This window comes from Chiloscyllium plagiosum, chromosome 14 (assembly GCF_004010195.1).
Source record: "Chiloscyllium plagiosum isolate BGI_BamShark_2017 chromosome 14, ASM401019v2, whole genome shotgun sequence".
Classification (NCBI taxonomy): Eukaryota; Metazoa; Chordata; class Chondrichthyes; order Orectolobiformes; family Hemiscylliidae; genus Chiloscyllium; species Chiloscyllium plagiosum.
In genome coordinates, this window is record NC_057723.1 from 6,915,227 (window position 1) to 6,942,120 (window position 26,894).

General features: G+C 42.4%; 1 protein-coding gene across 2 annotated transcripts in view; it reads left to right on the forward strand.

Annotated features, from left to right (window-relative positions):
* The window catches only part of dctn4 (dynactin 4), a 51,720-nt gene that overhangs the window by 16,569 nt on the left and 8,257 nt on the right, over positions 1-26,894 (forward strand). Inside the window, exons 3-12 of one of the 2 annotated variants that reach the window (XM_043703093.1) lie at positions 1,156-1,334; positions 3,302-3,345; positions 4,427-4,534; positions 8,413-8,433; positions 9,223-9,296; positions 10,331-10,443; positions 11,946-12,055; positions 14,772-14,845; positions 24,527-24,581; positions 25,128-25,235. In XM_043703093.1, the coding sequence (XP_043559028.1) occupies positions 1,156-1,334; positions 3,302-3,345; positions 4,427-4,534; positions 8,413-8,433; positions 9,223-9,296; positions 10,331-10,443; positions 11,946-12,055; positions 14,772-14,845; positions 24,527-24,581; positions 25,128-25,235 (886 nt within the window). The remainder of the gene's footprint in view (positions 1-1,155; positions 1,335-3,301; positions 3,346-4,426; positions 4,535-8,412; positions 8,434-9,222; positions 9,297-10,330; positions 10,444-11,945; positions 12,056-14,771; positions 14,846-24,526; positions 24,582-25,127; positions 25,236-26,894) is intronic. The other variant, XM_043703094.1, reaches the window with a different exon arrangement.

Genomic DNA, 26,894 nt, shown 5'->3' on the forward strand with positions numbered 1-26,894 from the left:
ATTGCACGCAATATTCCAACAGTGGCCTAACCAATGTCCTGTACAGCCGCAACATGACCTCCCAACTCCTGTACTCAATACTCTGACCAATAAAGGAAAGCATACCAAACGCCGCCTTCACTATCCTATCTACCTGCGATTCCACTTTCAAGGAGCTTTGACCCTGCACTCCAAGGTCTCTTTGTTCAGCAAAACTCCCGAGGACCTTACCATTAATGTATAATTCTGGATCAGTGGTGCTGGAAGAGCACAGCAATTCAGGCAGCATCCGACGAGCAGCAAAATCGATGTTTCGGGTAAAAGCCCTTCATCAGGAATAAAGCTGATGAAGGGCTTTTGCTCAAAGCGTCGATTTTGCTGCTCGTCGGATGCTGCCTGAATTGCTGTGCTCTTCCAGCACCACTGATCCAGAATCTGGTTTCCAGCATCTGCAGTCATGGTTTTTACCTCATTAAATGTATAAGTCCTGCTAAAATTTGCTTTCCCAAAATGCAGCACTTTGGGGAAACTCCATCTGCCACTTCTCAGCCCATTGGCCCATCTGGTCAAGATCCCGTTGATAAAGTGTGCTGTATCTGAGGGTCTATTAATGATGTATCGAATATAAGAACAGAGGTTTTATTGAGCTTTATAAAACACTAGTTCAGCTACAGCTGGATATTGAGCCCAATTCTGGCTATTGCGTTTCAGGAGAGAATGTTCTCAGTATCCCACAAAGGATAGAGAACAAGAGGACAAAGGTTTAAAGCAAACTGTGGAAAAAAAATGAAGAAGTCACATTGAGGAAAACCTTTATGCATTGATTGGCTAGAATCTGGAATGTCCTGAGTGTTGAGGAGGCAGGTTCAATGGAGACATTCTGAAGGAAATCAGACTTATTTGAAAAGGAAAAAAATGTTCAGGATTGGGAAGAGAAGGTAGTAGGTGAGATGCTCATTTGGAGAGCTGAATCAGATGTGATGGGCTGAATGATTTCCTCCCACACCGTAGCGATTCTGTGACTGAAATTGTCTTCAATTCTCATTTTCGCCAGCACTCATTTTTGTGTGAGTGACTGATTTCCAGACTGACTGATTTGCAGCAGTTGATTATTTCATAGTTGGTTAGTTAGGTTGACCTAATTTCTGCTGTTTGTCTTTCACTTGTGCTTTGTAGGTGCGCTAACTGTTTTGACTGCCCTTGCTGCATGCATACCCTCTCCACAAGAGCCACCAATATTCCAGCACCACTCCCCGATGACCCAGCCAAGACCACCATGAAGAAAGCTTACTACCTGGCTTGTGGTTTCTGCCGCTGGACTTCTAGGGATGTTGGCATGGCTGACAAATCTGTAGGTAAGTAAGACCGATTCAGCTGTGTGATGGTGAAGGCATGATAGAGCTAATTTTGACAGCTTTTCAAAAAACTGGTAAAATGGCTGCCTCGTTTTCGGTGTAGTGCTATTTTATTTGCAAGCAGGAAGAACCTCAAGGGGAGCTGGAGGAATATAAGCTATCAGTGAAAATCAGCCTTTATTCACTGCTGCCATTAGTTGGTGTCTGAGCACAATTATGAACCCTATAGAGAATCTGACAACTGCACTCCTTGCTTCTTAAAATGACCTCAACACTGACCTCTGGCCAAACCTTCCTGGACCCTCCATGATTGTGTAATTTTCTACATACCTTGTGCAATGTCTATGATATTCTGTTGAAATAGTTTTATGTACAGGATGTAACCAAGTAAAATACTAAGCAAAGTTTCAGGTATCTGTTATCGCTTTACACAGTTTTAACTGATGACTTCAATTTTTTTTAATGGAGTGCCTTTCTTATGCTTATTTTATCAAACACTGCTCCTTAGGTGAAGGTGTATTGTTGTGGTCGCAAATACGGAAAGGATGAGACTTGCGAAATCCTGTAATTCTGACCAGTATTGACGATGTCTTTCTGATGGTTGACCTTGCCTCCTCCTATCTGTAGTCAATAAAACTGAGTGTGCAACATTTCTGAATGTGCTGAGCATGAACCCACAGTTGTGTTATGTTCAGTGCTGGGTTCCAACGTCTAGTCCTCAACAAAGACCATCTCCATTCCATCTATGTCATTTCTCAATCACAGCTGTACTGCAATGCATTCTGCCCTTTCATTCAGTTTTGAGTACAAGGCGTTTGAATTCTCAGTCTGAGTCAGTTTGTGGGTTGATGCCCTTTTCTAGAGATTTGAGCATATTATCCAGGCTGACGCTGCTTATGCAGTGCTAAGGGGTGCTGTCTTTTTGATCAGATGGTAAACCAGTGCTGAACTGCCCCTTGTGGGCGGCACGGTGGCACAGTGGTTAGCACTGTTGCCTCACAGCGCCAGAGACTAGGGTTCAATTCCCGCCTCAGGCGACTGACTGTGTGGAGTTTGCACATCTATGGGCGGCACGGTGGCACAGTGGTTAGCACTGCTGCCTCACAGCGCCAGAGACCCGGGTTCAATTCCCGCCTCAGGCGACTCTCTGTGTGGAGTTTGCACATTCTCCCCGTGTCTGCGTGGGTTTCCTCCGGGTGCTCCGGTTTCCTCCCACAATCCAAAAAAAAAATGTGCAGGTTAGGTGAATTGAACATGCTAAATTGTCCGTAGTGTTAGGTGAAGCGGTAAGTGTAGGAGTATGGGTCTGGGTGGTATACGCTTCGGCGGGTCGGTATGGACTTGTTGGGCCGAAGGGCCTGTTTCCACACTGTAAGTAATCTAATCTAATCTAATCTGTAAGTAATCTAATCTAATTTTCCCCGTGTCTGCATGGGTTTCCTCCAAGTGCTCCGGTTTCCTCCCACAGTGCAAAGGTGTGCAGGTTAGGTGAATTGGCCATGCTAAATTGCCTGTAGTGTTAGGTGAAGGGGTAAATGGGTCTGGGTGGGTTGTGCTTCGGCGAGTCGGTGTGGACTTGTTGGGCCGAAGGACCTGTTTCCACACTGTAAGTAATCTAATCTAAAATGTTCTTTAGCTCTCTTCAAAGAAGAGCAGGAAGTGTTCTCCAGTGTCCTGAGTGCACAATGTTTACAGATTATCTGTCCAGTATTGCATTATAATTTGTGAGAGTTTGCTATATACAAATTGGCTGGTACATTTCCCTGCATTATAACAGGGACTGCACTTCAAAAGTATTCATTGACTATAAAGCGCTTTCACGGCCATAAAAGGTACAAGGTAACTTTTCTGTTTTATGGGATTCGCTTGAATCAGACTGCTCTCATTGGCCTCTATCTTTACCCTGTTTGTTTAATGCTATATTAGCAACACCATGTGATGTACTAACCACATTCTTTTTCCTCCAGCCAGCGGAGGATGGCAAGAACCAGAGAATCCTCATACCCAGCGGGTGAGTTTGATGGTGTAAATGAAACATGAATGTAGTGTTTCGCTGTGGTTCCCCAGCACTCATTTCCTGTACTTACTGACTAGTTCTGGGGTGCAGCCCCAAGGTTTCTGGATACCTAAGTGCATGAGCTGAGACAGCATGTGGACACATGCTTCAACTAAATATATATTGAGAGTAGGGGCACCAATGCCAAATCATACATGATCCTCACTTTTTCCAATAGGAACTGAGAGCAATAGGAGCAAGAGAATAGGCTATTTAGCCCTTTAAACCTGTCTTGCCATGTAAAAAGTTCTAGCTTAATTTCACCTTCCTGCCCTTTCCTCCTAGCTCTTCGCTCTCTTGGTGTCCAACTGACAGTAATTGGGAGTCTGGTTAATTTCACTTCACCTTTCCCAGTCCTGGGATAAATGAGCTGGATTATAGCATCTCTTCCAAAATGAAGATTGGCTTTTGGTTTCATTCTTTAGTCCTAGAGTGGTTGCTGTCATCATCATGCAAGCTGTGGACGAGCTGGCACTGGTTTAATTTTATTATTCAGTCTGCTGATGTGTCCAATAGGTTCTGTATCATGGAACTGGCTGACTGGCATTTCCCACTTTCCGCATTGTTTGCTTGTTAGAATGTGGACTGGAAGTTAGGGTTCTGGTAATAATCAATGCTAGATTGTATTCCATGTTTTGAGTTGTGAAAAGATATAAATAAGTTCCTTCAGCTGCTGTGATGGGATTCAGGCTTGTTTCTGGATTGTTAAAGTTAGCTAAATGGATTACCGGGCCAGTATCACAACCTTCATGCTACATAAACAATTCGAGAGTCTTAGTAAACATCGACAAGTTTTGCTGTATTGAGTTTGAGATTATTATTTAATGTTTTGCAATTGCAAGCAGACATGGACAATGTTTACACTGCTCATATTTCTCAGTGATACAACAGAGATTGCTAAAAGTTTGTCCTTTATTTTCAGGTTGCCAATTCTGACTGGCTAATTCAATTGCCAGTGAAGGGAGTTAGTATGCTTGAGACCCCTCAGTGTGGATTTTATATGGAAGTTCTAAACTGTTTTTATCCTCCTCAACAGATCAATAAATTGCTGGAATATTACCACCAACTGGCACAGAGAGAGAAGATTGAACGTGATCGCAAGAAGCTGGTTAGACGCAGAAACTACATGCCACTTGCCTTTTCTGTGAGTTCTCCCTGAAGGAATCTTGCATCATATCTGTTGACTTATTGAAAGAAATAGGAGAAGTAGCATTGGTATCAAAGCAGAAAATGCTGTAAAAGCTAAGCAGGTCGAGCAGTAGCTACGAAGAGAGAAACAATGTTTATGTTTCAAGCCCCTTCTGGAAAATGACAAATTGGACTCAAGACATCAACTTGTGTTTCTCTACTTGCAGGTGCTGCCAGATCTGCTGAGTTTCTCCAACAGTTTGTTTTTATAGCCAATCTCCAGCATTTTTATTCTATTCAAAGGTAGCTTTCATTATTGGTGGTGATTGCCTTTGGCCCTTAACCTCCCTGACTATGTCAGGAGATATGAGAACCTGACATGACAAATGACCTTGATCTGTACATCCTTTCTGTAGCCCCTTAGCTGACTAGGGACTGCCTTCTGATGCTTCCTTGCAACCCATAAAACCCACTTCTCTATGGCATCAAAACTTGACTTTCCAAACTCATTTGCTGTCTCCACAACTTGTAACTCTTTCATAGCATTATGGCCTGTGTCTTTATGGGGAGGTGATGGCCTAATGGTGTATTATTGCTAATAATATTCGTATTAATTCAGAAACTCAGCTTAAAATCTGGGTACCCGGGTTCAAATTCTGCCATGGCAGATCGTGCAATTTGAATTTAATTTTAAAAAAATGGAATTGAGAATCTGCTAGTAACAGTGAAACCACTGCTGATTGTTGGGAAAAGGCTCACTAATGTCCTTCAGGAAGGCGATCTGCCATCTTCACCTGGTCTCGCCTACATGTGACCCCAAACCCACAGAAATTTGGTATTCTTAACTAACCACTGAAATGGCCTCGCAGACCACTCTGTTATAGCAATCTCAACAAAGTTGAAAAAAAATAGAAACCGAACTACCTGTCATCGACCTAGGCTCTGGAAACAGCAACAACAAAAGCAGCCCTTTCAACACAGCAAAGTCCTCCTTCCTAACATCTAGAGGCTAGTGTAAAAATTGGGAGAGCTGTCTCACGGGCTATTCAAGCAACAGACTAACATCGTCTGCAAGATATGATTCCAGGAGTGTGGCTGTGTCTCAGACACCACCAACCCTGGATATATCCTACCCCACTAGCAGGACAGACCCAACAGAGTGGCTGCTCAATGGTATATAGTCAGGAGGGACTTGTTGAGCAAGTCCTCAACGTTGGCTCCATACACCATGAAGTCTAATGACATAGCTGTTAGACTGGGTCTGTGACAGGTGGTGAGGGAACCAGCAAGAGTAAAAGTCATACTTGACCTCTTCCTTACCATTCTTCTGGCTGCAGCTGCATTTGTCCATGACGGGATCGGTCAGAGTGACCACCACGTCATCCTTCTGAAGACATGTTCTTATCACATTGAGAACACCCTCCATTGTTTTGTGTGACACGATCACCATGCTAAATGGGAAAGACTTTGAACAATTCATGACTGGGCAACCATGAAGCACAGTTGGCCATCCAGCATGTACTGCAGCACAATCTGCAGCCATGATGCCTGGCATATCCCCCACTCAAACATTACCATCAAGCCAGGGGATCAACCCTGGTTCAATGGAGAGTGCAAGAGAGCATGCCAGGAGCATCACCAGGCATACCGAAAATGAGGTGTCAACTTGGTGAAGTTACCAGTCAGGACTGATTGTATGCCAAACAACATAAACAGCAAGTGATAGAGCTGAGCGATCCCACGACCAATAGATCAGACCTAAGCTCTGCAATCCTGCCATTTCCTGTTGTGAATGGTAGTGGACAATTAAACAATTTACTCAAGAAGGAGGCTTCACAAATATCTCCATCAATGAAGGATGGTGGTAGTGTTCCCATATATCTGCTGCCCATTTCCATCCAGAATGACAGGGCAGCAGATACATGGGAACACTACCACCAGCAAGTTCTTTCCAAGCCACTCACCATCAGCCAGTCAAAATCCTGGAATTCTCCGAGGTATTGTGGGTGTACCTACAGCGTGTGGACTGCAATAGTTCAAGAAGGCAGCTCACTATTATCTTCTCAAGGGGCAACTAGGAATGGGCAATAAGTACTGGGCAACCAGTGATACTCATGTCCCACAAGTGAATAAAATAACCTACACAAAATCCTGCTTGTTCTCCAGCCCAACTGGCTATTGAGGCTTCAGTGGAATCTGGAATCTCTAATGCAGATTGGCAGAACGTTACCTCAGAGTCTTGACATTTTCAAGAATGAGATTGACAGATTTTTGTTACGTGATGGTGTCAAATTGGTCAAAGGAGGGTAAAAACAGATCTGCCAGGCTAAACCAAAGTGCTTCATACTTGACTTCAAGAAGAATTTCTCACTCTTTAGTATTTCCTCCATATGATTATCCATGCCTTTGTTAATTCTAGACTGACTACTCTAAGGCCTTGAGCAATCTTCCATGTTCTGCCCACAGAGTGTTGGCATCACGCAAAACATTGTTGTCAATGTTATAACTTGCAGCAAGTTCTTTTTCCCCTATCACCAGTGAGCTTTTGTTCCTTTTGCATGCAATCTGCCAGGGTTTCTCTTCATTGTGAAGCATTTGAGATTATTTTTGTCTGTGTGTAATGGGAAGGGTGTTAATTAACATTTGTAATGGTGAAATGGCTCTGTAATGCATGGTAACTTTTTTATTCTGTAAACGTCTTCCTTGTTTAAATGTAAAACATGAAACTGACACATTCTCTGTTTTGGAATCATGTTTTGGAACTGAGCAGAAGACCTGACTGCACTCAATCAAGCAACTCTTGCTCCCAAAAAATTAGGGAGGCTGGGGAGTCACTTAAAAACTTCAAAACTGTGATTGACAGATTTTTATGTAGGGATATTAATGGATTTGGAATCATTCTGGATAGACGAAGTTAAGGTAAATTGGCCTTAAAGAAACAGAAAATCTTACATTTCTGTAGAGTCACTCGCAGCATCTGGACGCCTCGAAGTTGGACATTCCCAACTCAAGAATCTTTGAGGTGTTATGACTTTGTAGTTTAGGGGACGCAGCTGATCATTTGTGTCCAGCACGTGTGCTCAAATGCAAGTGCAATTAGTGAATTTGTCAAATATCTTGCTGATGTAGAGAGATAAATATCGTACAGGGTAGTGGAGACCCTCCCACACCTCTTTAAATTTCGGATATTTATGAACACCTAAGAGGTCAGATTGCTTTAATGTCATTAGCACAGTGTGACATCTCTCTTTACTAATTCTACACTTCTACCCACGATCTAGTGGAATGGTTAAGAAATCAACATTGTGGTGCTGAATGGCTTATATTCTCAACCATTGAGGCACATGCACTTGATGCTAATATTAGATAGCTGTAAAGGAAAAATGTCTTATTCTGAATCTTCCCTTTGACTTTGATTCTCGGTACAGGGATCTCTCCTCAATAGTTGTATGCAATCCAAGTAGGATTCACAGTGTTGATCCTTGCAGCACAGAGGATGCACATCTGCTGGATGTTTCATTGGAGGTTCTCCCCCTGACCTTATTGCGACCCCTCTCCCTCTCATTGGGGGATCTGGGTCTTTCCAGACTGTAGTACAATCGGTTGGAAAGTGATATCATTAGGATAAGGACCCTGAGGTTTAAAGGTTTCAATGGTTATTCTTAGAGATTTGTTCAGTCAACCATGCGCAACCTTTATGTAGAATTGTGAAGCATTAAAGAGTGAAACTCTCCCAGCTAACCCCCTTTTTTCCTGTGAATGACCCACAAATTGAAAGACCGCTATCAGCCCTGTCCAGTCAAATTTCCTTATTTAGGTTGTATGTGTTAATTGCACTGTCTTAACTACATCACGATTTTTTTTTGCTTCAATACTGCTGCTTCGCATGTGCAGACGCACACTATACACGTGGTGGTGAGTTAGTTACTACGTTCAGTTATCCACTGTTGTTGCATCTTGGCAATCCATATCATGGTCAGCATTTTACTGGGGTCCTATGATGATTTTCGATGTGTGGACCCTCCTTTGATTTAAACCTGGGGAAGAAAGTCAAACCAACTTCATTCTCTATTGACCTTTTAGAAACTTGCCTTCTGTGTAAAATAGGCAATGCTGCGGATAACTTGGGGTGGGTATTTCACAACCATAATTTTAGTTTCTGGAAGAGTTTTATCCATAAATTATTCTGGGTTTGGAATGATTTAATTTATTGGTTTCTGGTATTGCGATAGACTTTGGGAGTCAATCTTATTGACTTTTTTGACATATATGTTGTGTCTATGTGCAGTGCTTTTTGTGTGTATTTGATGTGCATGTGTCATGACATGATCTGTCATTTGTGTCAGTAATCAATGCATACATTAATATAAATTTGTACTTGTCTATGTCATGAAGTTTCCCTGAAATGTATGTCAATCCTTATGTTACTGTGATTAATGTAGTTTTTGTGTTCAACTGTTCAAAGAGTTAAAAACGCTGTTTGTGTAAAAGACAGATTGTGTTCTTGTATTGCTGGTTGTTTAACTCTGGGAGGTTTGAACATTTCATATACATTGCAAATGACATGTTTTGCAACACATACTGATACGATGGATAGTTTATATTCATCAAGTTGGTCATTCACTATTCTACAACACCATGTCGTAACTATGCATTATAGTTCAGTGCAATGCCAATTGTAATCTTTAATGAATTTTGTTTCAGGACAAGTATGGCCTAGGTACAAGACTGCAGCGGCAGCGATCTGGGGCCCCTATCATTACCCTTGCTGGGTCAACGTAAGTACCTCACTGCATGTGGCATAGCTTTTGTGAACTCTGCAGGGAAGCTGATTACCACTCGTTTTAGCATGCTTGGTGCTTCCTGCATGAGCAGTTAACTCATTGGGCTGAGAAATGGTTGTGGTAGTAAGACTTTGGATTCTGCAAAGTGCGCTAGATCCCAGTTTCAATCCTGGACCGTTATTCACTGGGCTCATCCCAGCCAGGATGCAGCAGTAGACTGCAGTCAATCTCTCAATGCTCAGCAAGGCATTTGGGGGCCATATAAGCCGAAATGTAACAGTAGTTCCCCTTCAGAAACAAAAACAGAAATTGCTGAAAAAGCTCAGCAGGTCTGGTAGCATCTGTGGACAGAAATCCAGAGTTAATACTTCAGGTCCAGTGACTGTCCCTCAGAACCCCCTTTATGCTCACTCCAATGACATCCTTATCTGTGCTGATGAATAGGGTCACAATATTACGATGTCCGTGATGCTTCCATGGTCAAAATATCTTACTCATTGGCTTAAATTAGGAATGATCATTCGGGCAACTACAAATGGACACCAGTCGAGAAAATAACCCTAGATCTTTGCATTAGGAGATTTTCTCTACTAGCCCTTGGCTGAGAACCATGTAATGGTAGGTGAAACCCTAGTGGTATTATCACTAGACTATTAATCCGGAGACCCAGGTGATGTTTTGGGGATCTGGGTTCAAACTCTGCCATAGCATATGATGGAATTTGAATTTAATAATAATCTAGAAATATGAGACGAATGATGGCCATGAAACCATTGTCGATGTCAGCAAAAGCCCATCTGATTCAGTAAAGGAAACTACCATCCTTACCTGGTCTGGCCTACATGTGACAAAATGGTTGACTCTCCACTGCACTCTGGGCAATTAGGGATGGGTGATAAATACTGGCCTGGCCAGTGGTGCCCACATCCCATACATGAATAAATAAGAAAAAAGTGTCCTCGGCATAAGAGTCAGTGAAAGTGTGCTTCAGCTAACTGGATTTCTTGATTGTGTGTCATCATTCCTAGGCTGAAAGAAGCAGAGGACCAAAAAGAGATAAAGATCGAGCCAGCCCAGCCGTTGGAGGAAGTGGAGCCACTTCCAGAGGATTATTACACTAGAGCCCTGAACCTGCCAGAGGGTAATAACCAAGTCAAATTTTGACAGAGGCACCATGTGCTGAATGTGGGATTCAATAAAATCCTGACTAGCTGTGCAAATAACTTCAGTGCAGAGACATTAATATGCCTTCTAATGGATTACTGTGGACTTAACATGCAGACAGATGTTTGTGGACAAAAATATGGCCAAGATCAAATGGCGTTCCCTTGTGATAGCAATCCATGCATGTTGAATTCTCCCATTGTCCTGCTGTGCAAATACATGGCCAGCTGTGAATCTGAGCCAATTGGCTTGGACAGGCCCATGTTCAATCATTCCCTCGTGTGAGCCAATTGGCTGATTGTCATTTGGATGTGGGTCTGAAGGTTTTGCAGTTCTTGGTTTCCTGAGCCGAATGAAGCGGAGGAGAAGATGGGATAAAGTATCAGTTCACGATTGCTTTTGGAGAGTATATTGGACATTAAGGAAAATGGATTGAGCCATTTTGTGATGACCTCAGATACAATCTTCCAGCAAGGAGTATGGGGCAGCTTTGTAATCAAACTGGCAAGAGTCAGTGCCGTAGTATCCCTAGCTGCTGACCTCACTCACTTTCTTGTCACTAAACTGAACACGATTTAGAGAATGAAAGCGCTGTGAACTCTGGAAATTTGAAATAAAACAGTAATAATTGGAGAAACTCAGCAGCCTGGTAGGATCTGTGGAGAAAGATTCAGAGTTAATGTTTCCAGTCTGATGTAGCTCTTTGGAACTCCTTTGTCTGTTGCACTCCTCTGCCTCTGTCAAAAGTATAAAACAAACATTTCCCAACACCCTTTGGTGCTGAGGAAGAGTCATATTGGACTCAAAACATTAACTCTGTTTCTTTCTCCACAGATGCTGTCAGACCTGCTGAGTTTCTTTAGCATTCTCTGTGTTTGTCATAAAATAAAAATGCCTTTCCAAATTACTGTAATTTCCAATTAAATGCCTAATATACATTAAGCTTTAAACAAGAACTATCAACTGAGTATCTACAATATATACAATTTTTGGTTTATTAGCAAAACAACATTATGAAATAAAAACTGGAAGAACTACAGATGCTGGAAATCAGAAACAAAAGCAGAAATTGCTGGAAAAGCTCAGCAGGTCTGGCAGCATCTATGGAGAGAAATCAGAGTTGATGTTTCAGCTCCAGTGACCCTTCTTCACAACTGGAAATCACAGTGGAAAGTTGCCTGCAAACTGATTTTGAAGTGTGAATGGGCTTAGACCGAGTTCTTATGAAGCACCTGAGGGTAGTGGCAAGAGCCGCAATCATGGCTTTCAAAAAGGAATCGGAAAAGCACATGAAGAGAAAGAACTTGCAGGGTCAGGTGGAAAAATGAGAGTGGGGCTAGCTGTTGCACAGTGCTGATATGGACAAGATAGGCCTAAAGTACTGCGACAATTATGTGATTTCAGAATTCTAAGTACTCAGTGAATGAAAAAAGCTGGTGAAATAATCTGTTGATTAGTTTCTTTGTTTGTATCCATCAGTGACCACCCTCCACCAAAGACTGTTGCAGCCTGACTTTCAGCCCATCTCTGCCTCCCAGTTGTACCCGAAACACAAGCACCTCCTGATAAAGCGCTCGCTGCGCTGTCGGGTGAGTCTGGTTGGGAGCTGAGGGGTCTGTGGGCTGGACAGATTTGTTGTATATTATGAGATGATGCGTACATGCACAGTTTGAAAGTCAAGATACATTAGGACATGGATTGGGCATACAGCCTCCTAAGCCTGTTCCACCATTCAAAAAGATCATGACTCGTCTACAATGACTTCACTTTTCTGTCCTATCCTGTCATCATTTGATCCCTTTAATGTTCGAAAATCTACGGTCCTCAGTTTTGTACATAATTACTAAGCATCCAGCTCTGCTGAAGAAGAGAATTCCAAAAATTCAAATCTCACGGCTGACTCGTTATTCAGAGACTCACATTTTCTACTCCCAGCTCAGATGTCTAAAACACTGGAACAAAAACAGAAAATGCTGGAAGTACTCAGTAGGTCTTGCACTAGATTTAACGGTTCAGGTCTGGGACCTTTCATCAGAACTGGGACGTGTTATTAAGCGATTGCAGATCCTGGGAAAGAACATGGAGCTTAGGAGAAGACCACTGATAAAGTTCATGTGCAGCGGAATGGCAGAGGTTTGTGTGAAATGTGAACACCAGCATGAACCGGTTGCATCACATAGTTTGTGTGCCTTTAACTTTAAAGAGGATTTGAGACGGGTGGAGCGCAGGTGTAGTTAATTGACAAAATAAATTCTGGTAGAAGGTAAAAGGGACATGCCTTAAATAAACTGAGTGATGGTTTCAGGGAGCTGTAAATATTGTTGAAGGGAAGGCCAGGATCTCTGTGTGTTGGCTGTTCTGAGAGGTGAAGTGGCAGTGAATGAAGATAGAAAGTGTAGCATAGAAATTGGCCCTTCGACCCATCAGAGTCAAGACTAGAGTAGTCCTGGAAAAGCACATCAGGTCAGGCAGCATCCGAAGAGCAGAAAATCGACATTTCGGGTAGGAATGAAGGGCTCCTGCCTGAAAACTCAATTTTCCTACTCCTCTGATGCTGCCTGACCTACTGTGCTTTTCCAGCACCACTCTAATTTTGACTCTGATCTCCAGCATCTGCAGTCCTCACTTTCGCCCTTCGACCCATCAACCCTGTGCTGACACATGATGCCTTTCTAAACTAAAAACCTTTTGCCTCTATGCAATCCATATCCCTTTGTTACCTGCCTGTTTATATACATGTCAAGGTGCCTTAAATGTTGCTATTATTATCGCCTCCAGCACCACCTCTGACAGCACTTTAACACCGCCTCTCGCATCTCATTTAAATTACTCCCTTTTTCCTTAAACCTATGTCCCTCATGAAATTTCTACCCTGGGAAAAATGGTGGAGAGTAATCTTTCAAATATCTTAGACTGCGTTAAGCTGAGGCTGTGCAAGGCTCCCTGCCCACTCTCCCCATAATGTAGCTTGATCCCAATCACATAATGGCATTTTGTTCCCTTTCAATCCTCCCAATGATATTACCTAGCTGAGCAAGGTTAGTGAGCTGCAGGCTGTTCTAGCTCTGATATTGGGTCTGAGCTGTTCTCATTTTAGGGTGACCGTCCCCCCCAATGCTATGGTTGGAGGAAGGAAATAGATTTTAATCCAGTGATTGGATCTACAGACTGAAAGAGAGGGAATGGCTTTGACCAGCAGCATTTTCTGGTCCCTACACACCAGACATGGGAGTTATTGGATATTTACTTTAAGGAAGAATGGAATTTCTTGGGAGAGGAGGGAAGTCAAAAACCTAAGAGTAGACTGGAAATGATAGATTTGATGCTCCATAGTGTGACCCTGAAATCCACACAAAATGGCTGAAACAGAGATTTATGGCAGTGACTAAGGGCAAAAGTGCTTTGGACAGATGATAGTTTTGCAATGTTGCATGCTGTGGTTAGTCCCATTTGGAACTCCACACTGTCTGAATCCTTTTCATTTCAGCCATCAAGGGTGGACCTTTTCTGTGGAATATTCATTTTCTTTACCCTGAAGGCCTCTTCAGAGTCTTGGATGCCTTTCAGCTACAGAATTATGAAAATACTGTCATGGTTAGAGTAGTGGTGGAAAAGCACAGCAGGCCAGGCAGCATCCGAGGAGCAGGAAAATCGACATTTCGGGCAGGAGCCCTTCATCAGGATTCCTGGCGAAGGGCTCCTGCCTGAAATGTCGATTTCCCTGCTCCTCAGATGCTGCCTGACCTGCTGTGCTTTTCCAGCACCACTCTAATCTTGACTCTGATCTCCAACATCTGCAGTCCTCACTTTTGCCTAATGCAAATACTGTGTATACTTGTAACAATTAAAATAAAATATCAGTAATGTGCTTCATACAGCCTCTTAAAGTTGTAAATAAAGTTAACTGAGTGCCAGCAGCTGATGGATATAGATCCATTTCATTATGAGGGTATTGAGAATGTAGCTACTGAGAGGTAGAGGCTTAGTCTGGCCACAGTCTGGAAGTTCCTCTACCAAACATCAGAGATTTCCAGAATGTGATTTCTGCAGATGCATTAAACATGCAAGGAGTTAACTGTCTTTCAAATATTAGCCCAGTTCTTTTCCTCATTGTAGCTATATAAGTCTGTGTATCTCTGGAAAAACTGTTCCTGAAGTGGTGGCGAGCTTCCCACCCTGTCCAAAGGAGCCATGCAACTGTGGGTTAAAATTGGCCTAATGAATACTAATTGTGCATTTGTTTGGAAATCATAATTTTAGTTTTGTATTTTTTTCTCCCATGCTCCCATCACCCTGACATTGCAGAAATGTGAACACAACTTGAGCAAGCCTGAGTTTAACCCGACTTCCATCAAGTTCAAGATCCAGCTGGTCGCTGTGTAAGTATGACTCTTCACGCTGAGACTTGGCTTTCAAATTCCATGCTGTGCTTGTTCGTTGGTTAGAAACGGAAGTCTGCTCTTAAAGATTAGAATTGAAAACTCATGGTTGCAAGTGTTATATAAATTTGGTAGAAATTGTAACACAGAAATTGCGCTGTTCGTCCCTCACGTGGGGTAGTCCTAGTCTCATGTGTCCATCCTGTTCTAACGTTCCTTTGCTGCCCTCTCCACTCCTTCACTCTCGCTATTTAATACATTTCTAAATGATGCCATGTTTTCTGTTTCAAACGCTGGTGCTTTCTGTAGTCTGCCAATTCTCAAACGTGAGGTTTTTTAGTACTCACGGTCCTAAATCTGTCATTCACTCTTGCATCTGTATTCTGTTACCACATCTTTAATAATTGGAAATGATCTACTTCTGTCAGCTCACACTTATCCTTCTGTAATTTTAGCTTTTTCTTGATTCTAAATTGGCTATTTAATGTCCCTAGAAGACTTTTAAATTTGGAATGATAGCGATGTTTACTTAGAGACTTGATGCACCTAACAGAAGAATTTGACATCTTTAAATATGGTCCAAGTGTTGCTAGGATATTAAGCAAAATATTGATTTACCTCAGTAATCTATATATAATTATGAAGTTTGCTTTGGGTGCAGTCTGTTAAACATTTTGCATATTATAAACAATCTCTAGTGTCAGGTAAAAGAGGAGAGCAGCACTTGGATTTGAAGAGCACGTTTCACAGTCCCAATGTGCCTTCATAGCCAGTGAAATACTTTGGAAATGTAGTTACTGTTATAATTTAAGGTAGGTGCCAACAAGTATGATTTGAGAGAATTTTGAGTTTTTGCTTAAATGACCATATTGCAGTCATAGCTCCTACAATGTGCGTGTTAGGAAGGAACCATCTCTCATTTGCAACATTCAACTTTGATTATCACAAGGTCAAGTAAAGATATCTTTCCATATCAGCAAAAGGTAGATTATATGGCAATGCATGTCTGTATTTACAATAGGTTTTGCAGCTGAAAGGCGCACTTTGCACATGCAGAGTTTCAGGAGAGCGTTCCCTCGTATATGAGTTAGGAGTGAGTCATTTAGCCACACAAGTCAGCTCCCCTATTCAGTAAGCATGCCTCAGCATTCTGCAATCTCTCTCAATTTAAATAATATACTTTTTAAAAATAATTTCTGTCAATGTGGGCAAGTGTATTTTCCCAAATTATACTTCCACATTTGCCACATGTTTGCTGGCTCATTTAATGGATTTATATCAGTTTGTTCTCTTTACAACTTATTTTCTACCTATCTTTGTGTCATCAGGAATTCATTGTCTACATGTTTGCTCCCTTTGTCCAAATCATGCAATCGTTGAAGCCCCACATTTATTCCTGTGCACTGAACTCGTCACATCTTGCCAACCTGAAGATGATCCAATAATGTCTTCTCTATTTCCAATTTTCTAGTCATCAAAGTCTAGGGAATTTTGGAAAATTTAAAACCAATGGGACTACTATCTCAGCAGTCACTTCTTCTCAGATCTTAGATTAAAGTTCGTCTGGATCAGGGAACTTGTCAGCCTTTTGTTCCATCAGTTTTCTGTGTGGCTGTTTCCTGATGATTGTAATTGTTTTAAGCTTCTCCCTCACGATTCAAAATTATTTCTGAAATATTATTTATCCTCTACAGTGAAGATGGATGCAAATATCTTCTCATTTGTGCACTGTTTCCTTATTTTTATTATTGATTTCTCATCCCCCCCCCCTCTCGAGAGGATCAAAACTCACTTATTCCTTTTTCTTAAATAATTGCAGAAGCTCAACTATCTGTTTTTATATTCCTAGCTAGCTCTCATTCTCTAATTTCTCACTTTTTAAGATGTACAGAGTATTTTTAAGTGTGGTAAATAATGGCCGAGCAGGGAATGAGGAGTGAGCCACAGTGGTAGAAGGTATAGAGAAAGTATTGAGGTTAAGCTGATGGAATCTGCAGCTGAGAACTGAGTGAAAACAGGGTGCGAATTGTCAAAGTTGCCTGGATGGATAGTTTCTCACTGTGCTTAACTATGTTGTGGAGTGGGACTGGGGTGGACAAAGTCAGAAGTTACATGACACCATGTTAAAGTCCAACAGGTTTATTTGAGACCACAAGCTTTTGTAGCACTGCTATGGTGTCATGTGACTTCTGACTTTGTTCTGAACTATGCCGGCTTTTCGAATAGGCCATTGCACTTTTCCAACTACCAAGAAAAACCTGAGAAAGGAGGTGGAAATTTGCTATTAACCCCGTATAACGCTGATACCGCCCCACATTGAGGAAAAATCTAATAACCCTCATCACAAAGTACATTTTGGAGAAGCAATGTTGTAATGAAGTAAATACATTCAGCAGAAACAAATTACCGTGGATGCTGGAATCTGAACTGAAAACAACAAACACTGGGGATCACAGTGGGTCAGGCAGCATCCATGGAGAGAAAGCAGGGCTAATGTTTTGAGTCTAGGTGACTCTGATAAGGAATCATCTAGACTCAATGTTAGCTTACTTTCTCTCTATGGATGCTGCCTGACCTCCTGTGATCTCCAGCAATCTTTGTTTGTATTCATTTAGCATTTGTATAATTAGAATCTGGGGCTAAACTGAATTATTGAGCAAGCGTTGGATACTGTAAATGTAGAGACTAATGAGATGGATGGGAGAAATACCTCAACTATGGGGTATGGCACGACACTTTCCGATGTTGATGTGAGTTAATGGGAAAGACTTTCCCTGAAAACCTCAGTTAATGAACACGGTGGAGGGTTAAGTCCTATTGTAGCTTCAGGGTAACTTCTCCAAAGACATAGAAGCCCTACTCTGCAGTGTATCCATTATGGGAATGCTACCTTCAGGAGGAGAAACAATGAACAAGGTTTCTTACAAGTGCTGAATGAGCAGAGGTGGTTTGGTCAGTGATTACATGATTCTATCTCATCAGCTCTGCAAATGAGTGAGTTCATAGGAAGGGATTGCCAATCTGTTGTCTGAACTGAGCCCAGGATCTGCGTCAGCATAGATCAGCAAGGCCAAGTGTTTAATCCTTTGGAGACTGTTAAAAACACATCTGAAAGTTTCTGCAGATGGCAATTGCTTCTTAAAGATCCACTTTTTTGAAAGAAACAATTGATCACTCCCTCGGAGTCCTGTCGGGTTTGATTAAAAACTAATTTGGTATGCTATAAAGTGCAAGCCTGCAGGAAACCTGTTGGTCTCCTTTTTACACTTTCTTCCTGTCATTTGGACGGCCCAGGGCCATCTGGATAGTGTAACAAAGTGTGGGACCCCAGCATTCGGAAAGAATTTTTGCACCTTTTTTTTTAAAAGACATAACATTTTTACACCGCAGCAGCTCCACAATGTCCCATTCGTCCGGTTACAATCTCTCGATATGTAAGACAATTTCTGAAGTTCCCAGGAGGTTCTCGAAGGGCCTTTGGAGCACTTTGTAAAACTGGGCTCAAAAAACTATTTTCTAATCAACCTGTTCAGAGCTGTTATAACACACCTCTGGCAAAGGTGGGACTTGAACCCAGGCCTCCAGGACCAGAGGTAAAGATACGACCAGTACACCGTAAGCTGTGCTGTGCACAGACCTTGGCTACTGGCATTGCGAGACCCATGTCACATAAGATTGCATGGGCTAGGGAATCCCACTCTGAGTGAGGGCTCAGGATCCAACTCCATGACCATAACCCATAGTTTTGTATCTCTATTTGAAGCAGTAATTGACAATTTTGACTTTGTCTCCGTCCTCTTCAATTCATGGCAGCCCCCTTTTGTGGAGCTTGGATTGATTCAGGAGCCAAATACGTTGCAGACCACAACAGAGTCGTGGCTTTATTGACCTGGAGTCTGTCACAGTAGTGTATGCAGTGTGAAATGTCTGCCTGCAGCTTTTACTACCCTGAATGTTTACAATCACACGTCAGCAGAGCAGTGCCATTCCCAGACCATTTAGGAATGTATCTGGGTTTGAATTTCAGTCGATTCAACTGTTACTTGCATCTTGTTCTTTTTGTCTCTTTGAGCATGTAGGTGATTACTGTAGATGAAATTTTGCATTCCCATTGCGACTAAACTCTGGAGTCAGCATTCTTGCAAAGTCAGAAGGCCTCAGCCCAGTGTTGCAGTGGGTATATGATACTGTTGGTTCCCAGTGTGGCACCTTTAACATTGAGAGCCTTATGGACCTGTGATGGTATCACTTCCAAAGGTTGCTTCATTAACCATGTACATGCCAATAGCTAGACTGCTGTTGCAGTACTGTATGTAGTTTTAGGTATCCCTTCACTGAGAATGTAGCTGTGAAATGGATACGATACAGCTTCACAGATAATATCAGGAAGCAGAGTATGAGGTGGTGAACTTAAATAAACTGAGTCTATTGAGGTTAAAGGAGAAGTTCTTATAGATTGGAGAGGACAAAGCATAAAATATTATTTCTACTCATTAATGAATTGATAACACATGGATCCACGTATGGCTACATTTACTGGCACCCAAGAGCATGTGTAGTGGCAAAAAAGTCTTTGAAATAAAGAATGATAACTTAACAAGCCATTAACAATTAAAGAAAAATAATGAATAATATGTCAATGAAGAGAAAATACTTCAAAATGATTCTTTAACACTTTTAAAACATGGCTTGCACATGCATGTTTAGGAAAAATGCAAGTGAATTTGCACAATCCGAATTTATTGGATGGTTGGTGTCAGCAGGCGCTCTCTTCATGTCAAAGAGTGTAGTGCTGGAAAAGCACAACCGGTCAGGCAGCATCCGAGGAGCAGGAGAATTGACGTTTCAAGCGTGAGCTCAAACTTCCTGATGAAGAGCTCATGCTCGAAACGTCGATTCTCCTGATCCTCGGATGCTACCTGACTAGCTGTGCTTTTCCAGCATCGCACTTTTCGACTCTGATCTCCAGCACCTTCAGTCCTCACTTTCTCCTACTCTCCATGTGTCAGCTTAACAGAAACCTTGGGTGTTCCCTGTATATCACATTCACTGTCTGGCACCTTACAGTTTGTACAGAAGGTCCCACGAGTCATAGAGATGTACAGCATGGAAACAGACCCTTCGGTCCAACCTGTCCATGCCAACCAGATATCCCATCCCAATCTAGTCCCACCTGCCAGCACCCGGCCCATATCCCCCCAAAGCCTTCCAATTCATATACCCATCCAAGTGCCTCTTAAATGTTGCAATTGTACCTGTCTCCACCACTTTCTCTGGCAGCTCATTCCATACACGCACCATCCTCTGTGTGAAAATGTTGCCCCATAGGTCTCTTTTATATCTGTCCCCTCTCACCCTAAACCTTTGCTCTCTAGTTCTGGACTCCCCCACCCCAGGGAAAAGACTTTGCCTATTTACCCTATCCATGCCCCTCATAATTTTGTAAACCTCTATAAGATCACCCCTCCGCCTCCGACGCTCCAGGGAAAACAGCCCCAGCCTGTTCAGGAAACTAACATTATTGAAGCTTGCAATGCAGAGGGTGCTCTTTCAGGCCACCCTGCCTGTGGTGGCTCTTCGAAAGAGCAGTCCTGCAGATCATCTTATCTTTCCTGTAACCGTGTAAGTTGCTCATCTTCAATTTCCTTTCCAATTCACATTTAAAAGTATTTGTGTTGTCATATCCCTCACTTTATCAGATGAAGCTGCTCAGATCCTGACCACCTGAGCGAGAGACGGCTTTTACTTCCTCATCCCTCTTCATGCTTTGACAGTGATTTTGAATCTATGATTCCTGGTTATTGACCTACTTGCCAGAGCAAATATTTTTCTCTCTATTCCATCAAAATCTCGCATCATTTTGAAATTGCTTTTCCACCAAGTCTTATTACAGCCTGGGTTGTGATGCTGCAAATGGCTACCCAAGCAATTATAGAATTATTTTTAATTCTTTCATGGAACGTGGATGTCTCAGGCAAGCACTTCTGGAAGATGAGGAATGCAAGGTTCATTTTCAAGGCAATCCCAGCTTTCAACAGGTTCGTTTGTTGCTGCCACACCATGTTGAATCTTCTGGTGCCCTTCAAAAATTGTTTCACTCAGACTGAGTGTCCCAGAACAGTCTTAGACCAGCATGGTCTGCCTTGGCAATTCCTTGTTCTGTAAATTTTAGTTCTGTTCTCTTCCTTTGGAGCAGCAAATAAAGCTTTACAAATATTTCACTTTTTTGCTAATTAAAAAAAGGAGTCCACCCTGTTCTTCACAGCAAAGTTGCTGTTGCTGCACCCACATGGCAGTAAATCGTTTGCCTTTCGATATGTCAAAAGCAGGTGTCCCTATTTCTGTAGAGGTGTGAAAATTGTCACTTCTTGGGCCTGTCACGGGGTGGAGTTAATATCACTGTTCCTTCCCAGTCAAGTCATTTTTAAGTTAAAAAAGAAATTTTAAAGCATTACTGTCTTCTTAAGATAAATATTTGTATCAATGCCCAGAGAAAAGGCTGTTTATCAGCTTCAGGTTGCACACTGTTAGAATCAGAATTCATGTTCAGTGATTTAACTTTCTCTGTTGACTCATGCTTTACTTAACCAGGGATTCACCTCTGAGCAGTCACCATGATTTGGGGCATCGTAGAATCATCCAGTATATCAGAAGATTACTTGGCCCAACAGCTTTATCCCAAAATTGAAATGTCTTAATACTGGAGGGGCATGTATACATGATGCGAGGTGGAAAGTTGAAAGACAATGTGAGGGGCAAGTTTTTTAACACAGTGAGTGGTAGGTGCCTGGAACATGCTGCCAGGGATAATGGTGGAGACAGATACAATAGGAGCATGGAAGGGGCTTTCAATTCATATACCCATCCAAGTGCCTCTTAAATGTTGCAATTGTACCAGCCTCCACCACTTCCTCTGGCAGCTCATTCCATACATGCATCAATAAGAAGGGAATGGAGAGATATGGACCAAGGGCAGGTAGAAGGGATTAGTTTAATTTGGCATCACGTTCACATAACATCATGGGCCGAAGGGCCTATTCCTGTACTGTACTGTTCTACATTCTATACCTGTGCCACTCTCTGGAATAATTATAATGAGTTCTTGTGACCCTGCCTCTGAGCCAGAAGGTTGAAATCTTTCTTGCTTCACAATTGTATATGAATATCCAAACAGGTTTATTAGAAAATATCTGTAGTGGCTCCAACCCGTGCTCTTTCCTTGTAAACTGCAAACCCTTCCTTTACAGATATTTGTCCAACTCTGGTTTGAATCATAGAATCCCTACAGTTTGGAAACGTTTCGACTTCATCTCCTTCCACCAGCTTTTCTGGTAGTGCTTTCTATTTGCTTAGCATAGGGGTGGTCACCCAGGCCAGAGCATTTCATACAACTCAGTATCTATCGATAAGCAAATGTGCAGCTTGTTCTTGGGGTTTCCAGAATTGGTGACTACATAACATTACACAAGAAGGAACACAGACCAGAGGGCATAAAGTGCAAAGTTGGGTTTTTAAAAATGCTTTAGTTTTTGTTTTATTTGAAGTCAGAGTTTCAATTAAAGATAAAGCGGGGCATAGTGAGGGGAAAAGAGTGAGTGAGGGTGAGGGGTAAGTGTGGAAAAGACATGGGGGAGGAGGAGTGGAAATGAACTGAGAAAGGAGGGGATCCCAGGCGTGAATTTCACTGAGGGTAGCTCAGAGTGCGCACAATCCAACAAGGCCTAAGTTAATCGAACCTTGCTGCTTTTCAGTGTTTATGTCTAGTACTTTAGTGAAGTTCACGTTTGGTGTCGTGGCATTTCATAACCTTTGTGAAATTCACTCAGCTAACTGCAACACACACACACACACACACACACACTTCCCCCCACCGTTGTGTAAAAAAGGTGTGACCAAGGAGCACTTTCTTTCTCAAATGTGTTTTCAATAGCATAATATATTTGAATATAAATTCACTTCTTTATTGAAGATAACTATTTATAGATGTAGCTATCGTTTCTGATTGACATCACTCAGTTTGATGCCTTGTGTGTGGGGTTGAACTGAGAAATCTCTGGAATCTTCACCTGGAGTAGTTTCTAGGTTGGGCTGATTCACTTCGCACTCTGTCCGTTGCAGCAACTGTCACCCTGCAGTATCATGGACCGGCTCTTTACATTGAAAAACTGTTTATAAAATATTTAATCGCTTTGAATGCAGGTGCCAGCATCATAGTGAGGAGGTGAAGTACTCGGGGCACTGTTTATTTCCTGTTCCCTCCTAATATTCTTCCCTAGCGTACAATATCAGTTATATCCTTCCCAAGATGTAATGGTTATAATAATCAGCTGGAAATGTGATGGTGCTCTGAGTTGACCGTCCCAGTGTATGGTAATGCTGTATTAATAATCTGCGCAGGCTTCCTGTGATACATTATTCACTCTCTCACGCAATGTTTCCAGACTTGGAGCGTGTTGAGTGCAGCAGAGAGTGGTATGTCCTGTTTACACAAAGCAAGTTTCCCAGAGGGAAGAGATTGACTTTTCTTTGGCTGTGCAAACAATGGAGGCCCACCGTGCTGTAACTGCTCATCCTCACACCATCAGACACACCCTGACCACAGCGAGGAGGAGAAAAAAAAACCATACTTGCTGTCAGGAAGCATTGTTCAGGATCTCGCTCAGTTTCTTTATGAAGAAAAGGTGAAGCTCTCAAGGAACTAGTGACTGAGTTCATGGGTCAGGAAAGGGACAAATTGGCATGTTATCGTTCAAAGTTTCAAAATGAGGCATGGATACGTTGGCACCTGAACTGAAGTGTCCCGCAGTTGCTTGGAAACCACTGTTAGTGAACTATCAAGGCAGCTGAATGAGTCTTCAGTTTTAAACAATGCGATGGATTTTTTTTTCAAAAAATACCTATTCTTGTTCCACTTCCAGCTTATAGCAGGATCATATTTTTCAAAGCTATGCAAACAATCTTTCACGTGAGGTGTCATCTGATCTCATGGAAGTATGCAAGTTCCCATAGCACTGACAGAGAATAGCAAATAAATTAATTGGATAATCAGGTTAAGACTTATCCTTCAATCAACATCACCAAAAGAAAACACCTACCTTGTTAACTTATTGCTGTTTGAGAGACTGAATGCAAGAATTTCCTAAGTTAGGTCAGTGACTGTCCTTCTCCCAGAAAAGTAAAGATCTGTGGATGCTGAAGATATGAAATAAAAGTACAAAGTGCTGAGGAAACACGACAGGTCTGGCATCATCTGTGGAAAGCAAAACAGAGTTAAAGTTTTGAGTGAAGAACTCGTGAAGAATCATGATGGACTCAGCGTTAACCCTTGCTCCCTCGGTCGATGCTGCCAGACCTGTTGGGTTTCTCCTTTCTACTTTCACTTCCAAAGCTCTTACTATAAGGCACTTTGGAATATCTGGGATTGTAACAGGTACAATAGGAGTTGTACAACAGGTACAACTGTTTTACCAAGATATCTGAACAGACATTTTATGAAGAGATGGGAGATTGACAGATGACTGATGTAGTTTGTAAATTTACCATTTGGATATGAGTTGCATTTCCTACATTTTTGTGTGCGATCTTCCTGTTACTGATCTGAGCATAGAAGCTGTCAACTTGATACATGTTCTCCATTTAATCTTTAAAACTCAGCATATTCAATTTTTTTCATTTTTGCAGGAACTATGTTCCAGAAGTTCGAATTCTCTCTATTCCTAACATGCGCTTCATGAAGGTGAGTCCAGTATGATTTGGTGTCTTACCTGTTTGTATACTGAATTTTCATATTGGGATGTGCAGTCACAAAAGGAATCTTGGGCAATCTAGTCTAAGTTTTTTTTAACAATGCATACAATTTATTAGCTAATTTTCAAACAACTTCAAATTTGTTCTTCGTCAGCTGCTAAGAAAATTAGTTGTCCTGTAATTTATCATCAGTTTTACTGAAATAGCAGTGATTGATGTATTCAAATTTAAATCAATATTACCTTAAATCCACTCCATCAAGAAACTTGACCTGAATCTCTGTTTCAGTCAGCACTTGGTCAGGTTTGGTGCTGCGGCTGTTAATGTACAGCAGCCCCTGACTAAGATCCTCTTTCCTCCAGCCAGCTTCTGTCATGTCCTGGTCAGCCAGAGGTTTAGATGTGGGAGAGAATTTGTTGGGAGGAGGAAAAGGGTCAGCGAGGAGATTAAAAGTGGGAAAGGGCAGGGTGGAGGTTGCAGTTGGTCAGAATTGAGTGTGGTTTGGTGTTTTATGTTCTTGGTGCTCTGTTTGTAGGAGAGTCAAGTGCTTCTGACACTCACTAACCCTGTGGAGAACCTCACACATGTTACTCTTCTGCCCTGTGAAGAGGCAGACCCTGATGACGTGCACAGCACTGCAAAGGTAACAAAGTCCTGGGATGGGGGGAGAACTTTATCAATAAAACTCTTAATCTGTTATTAAATAATTGTCTATATTTCTGTGGCCACATGCGAGCCCTGGTGGTCATTGAGGCTCCTTTTGTTTTTATGAGATTGAAACAGCATGACAGCCCCCACCCCCTCTCTGGAATGACTGATGGGAATTACTATACACCCATCTCTCAAACACTGAGGGTCTCCTTATCTAACTCTGGTTTTCCCTTATTTCCACCCTCCATCTCTTTCTTTCTTGCAGGTGCACAGGTGCATGTGTGACATGCGCGCACAATCTCTCTCTCTCTCACACACACACACACACACACACACACACACACACACACACGCAGACTCCGTGCACACTCCTGCACACACTCTCACACTCCCACTCTGTCTCTGTCACACACACATACCCTTTCTCTCTCTCTCTCCCCCACACATACTCACATTCTCTGTCTCTCACACACACACTCTCTCTCACATTCATACTCTCTCATTCACACACGCTTCCTCTCACTCACACTCACATGCTTTCTTACACACCTTCTCATTCTCCCACACACACTCACATTCTGTCTCTCTCACACACACCCATATGCACTCTCTCACACTCTCTCTCACTTTCTCTCAGACTCTCACTTTCTCACTCACTCTCATTCTCTTCAAGGTTTGGGTGAAGATTTGTAGCTCGGGTGCTCGTTGTTGTGGTTCTGTTCGCCGAGCTGGAAATTTTTGTTGCAAACGTTTCGTCCCCTGTCTCGGTGACATCCTCAGTGCTTGGGAGCCTCCTGTGAAGCGCTTCTGTGGTGTTTCCTCTGGCATTTATAGTGGTCTGTCCCTGCCACTTCCGGTTGTCAGTTTCAGCTGTCCGCTGTAGTGCAGGTCGATGTGTTTGTTGATGGAGTTTGTGGATGAGTGCCTTGCTTCTAGGAATTCCCTGGCTGTTCTTTGTTTCGCTTGCCCTATAATGGTAGTGTTGTCCCAGTCAAATTCATGTTGCTTGTCGTCTGCGTGTGTGGCTACTAAGGATAGCTGGTCGTGGCGTTTCGTGGCTAGTTGATGTTCATGGATGCGGATCGTTAGCTGTCTTCCTGTTTGTCCTATATAGTGTTTTGTGCAGTCCTTGCATAGGATTTTGTACACTACATTAGTTTTGCTCATGTTGGGTATCGGGTCCTTCGTTCTGGTGAGTCGTTGTCTGTGGGTGGCTGTTAGTTTGTGTGCTGTTATAAGTCCTAGTGGTCGCAGTAGTCTGGCTGTCAGTTATGAAATGCTCCTGATGTATGGTAATGTGGCTCGTCCTTTGGGTTGCGGCATGTCCTCGTTCCATTGTCTTTCTCTTAGGCATCTGTTGATGAAATTGCGCGGGTACCCGTTTTTGGCGAATACCTTGTACAGGTGTTCCTCTTCCTCTTTTTGCAGTTCTGGTGTGCTGCAGTGTGTTGTGGCCCTTTTGAATAGTGTCTTGATGCAACTTCGTTTGTGTGTTTTGGGGTGGTTGCTTTCATAGTTCAGGACTTGGTCTGTGTGTGTGGCTTTCCTGTGTACCTTAGTGATGAATTCTCCGTTTGGTGTTCTCTGTACCATCACGTCTAGGACGAGGACATGCCGCAACCCAAAGGACGAGCCACACTACCATACATCA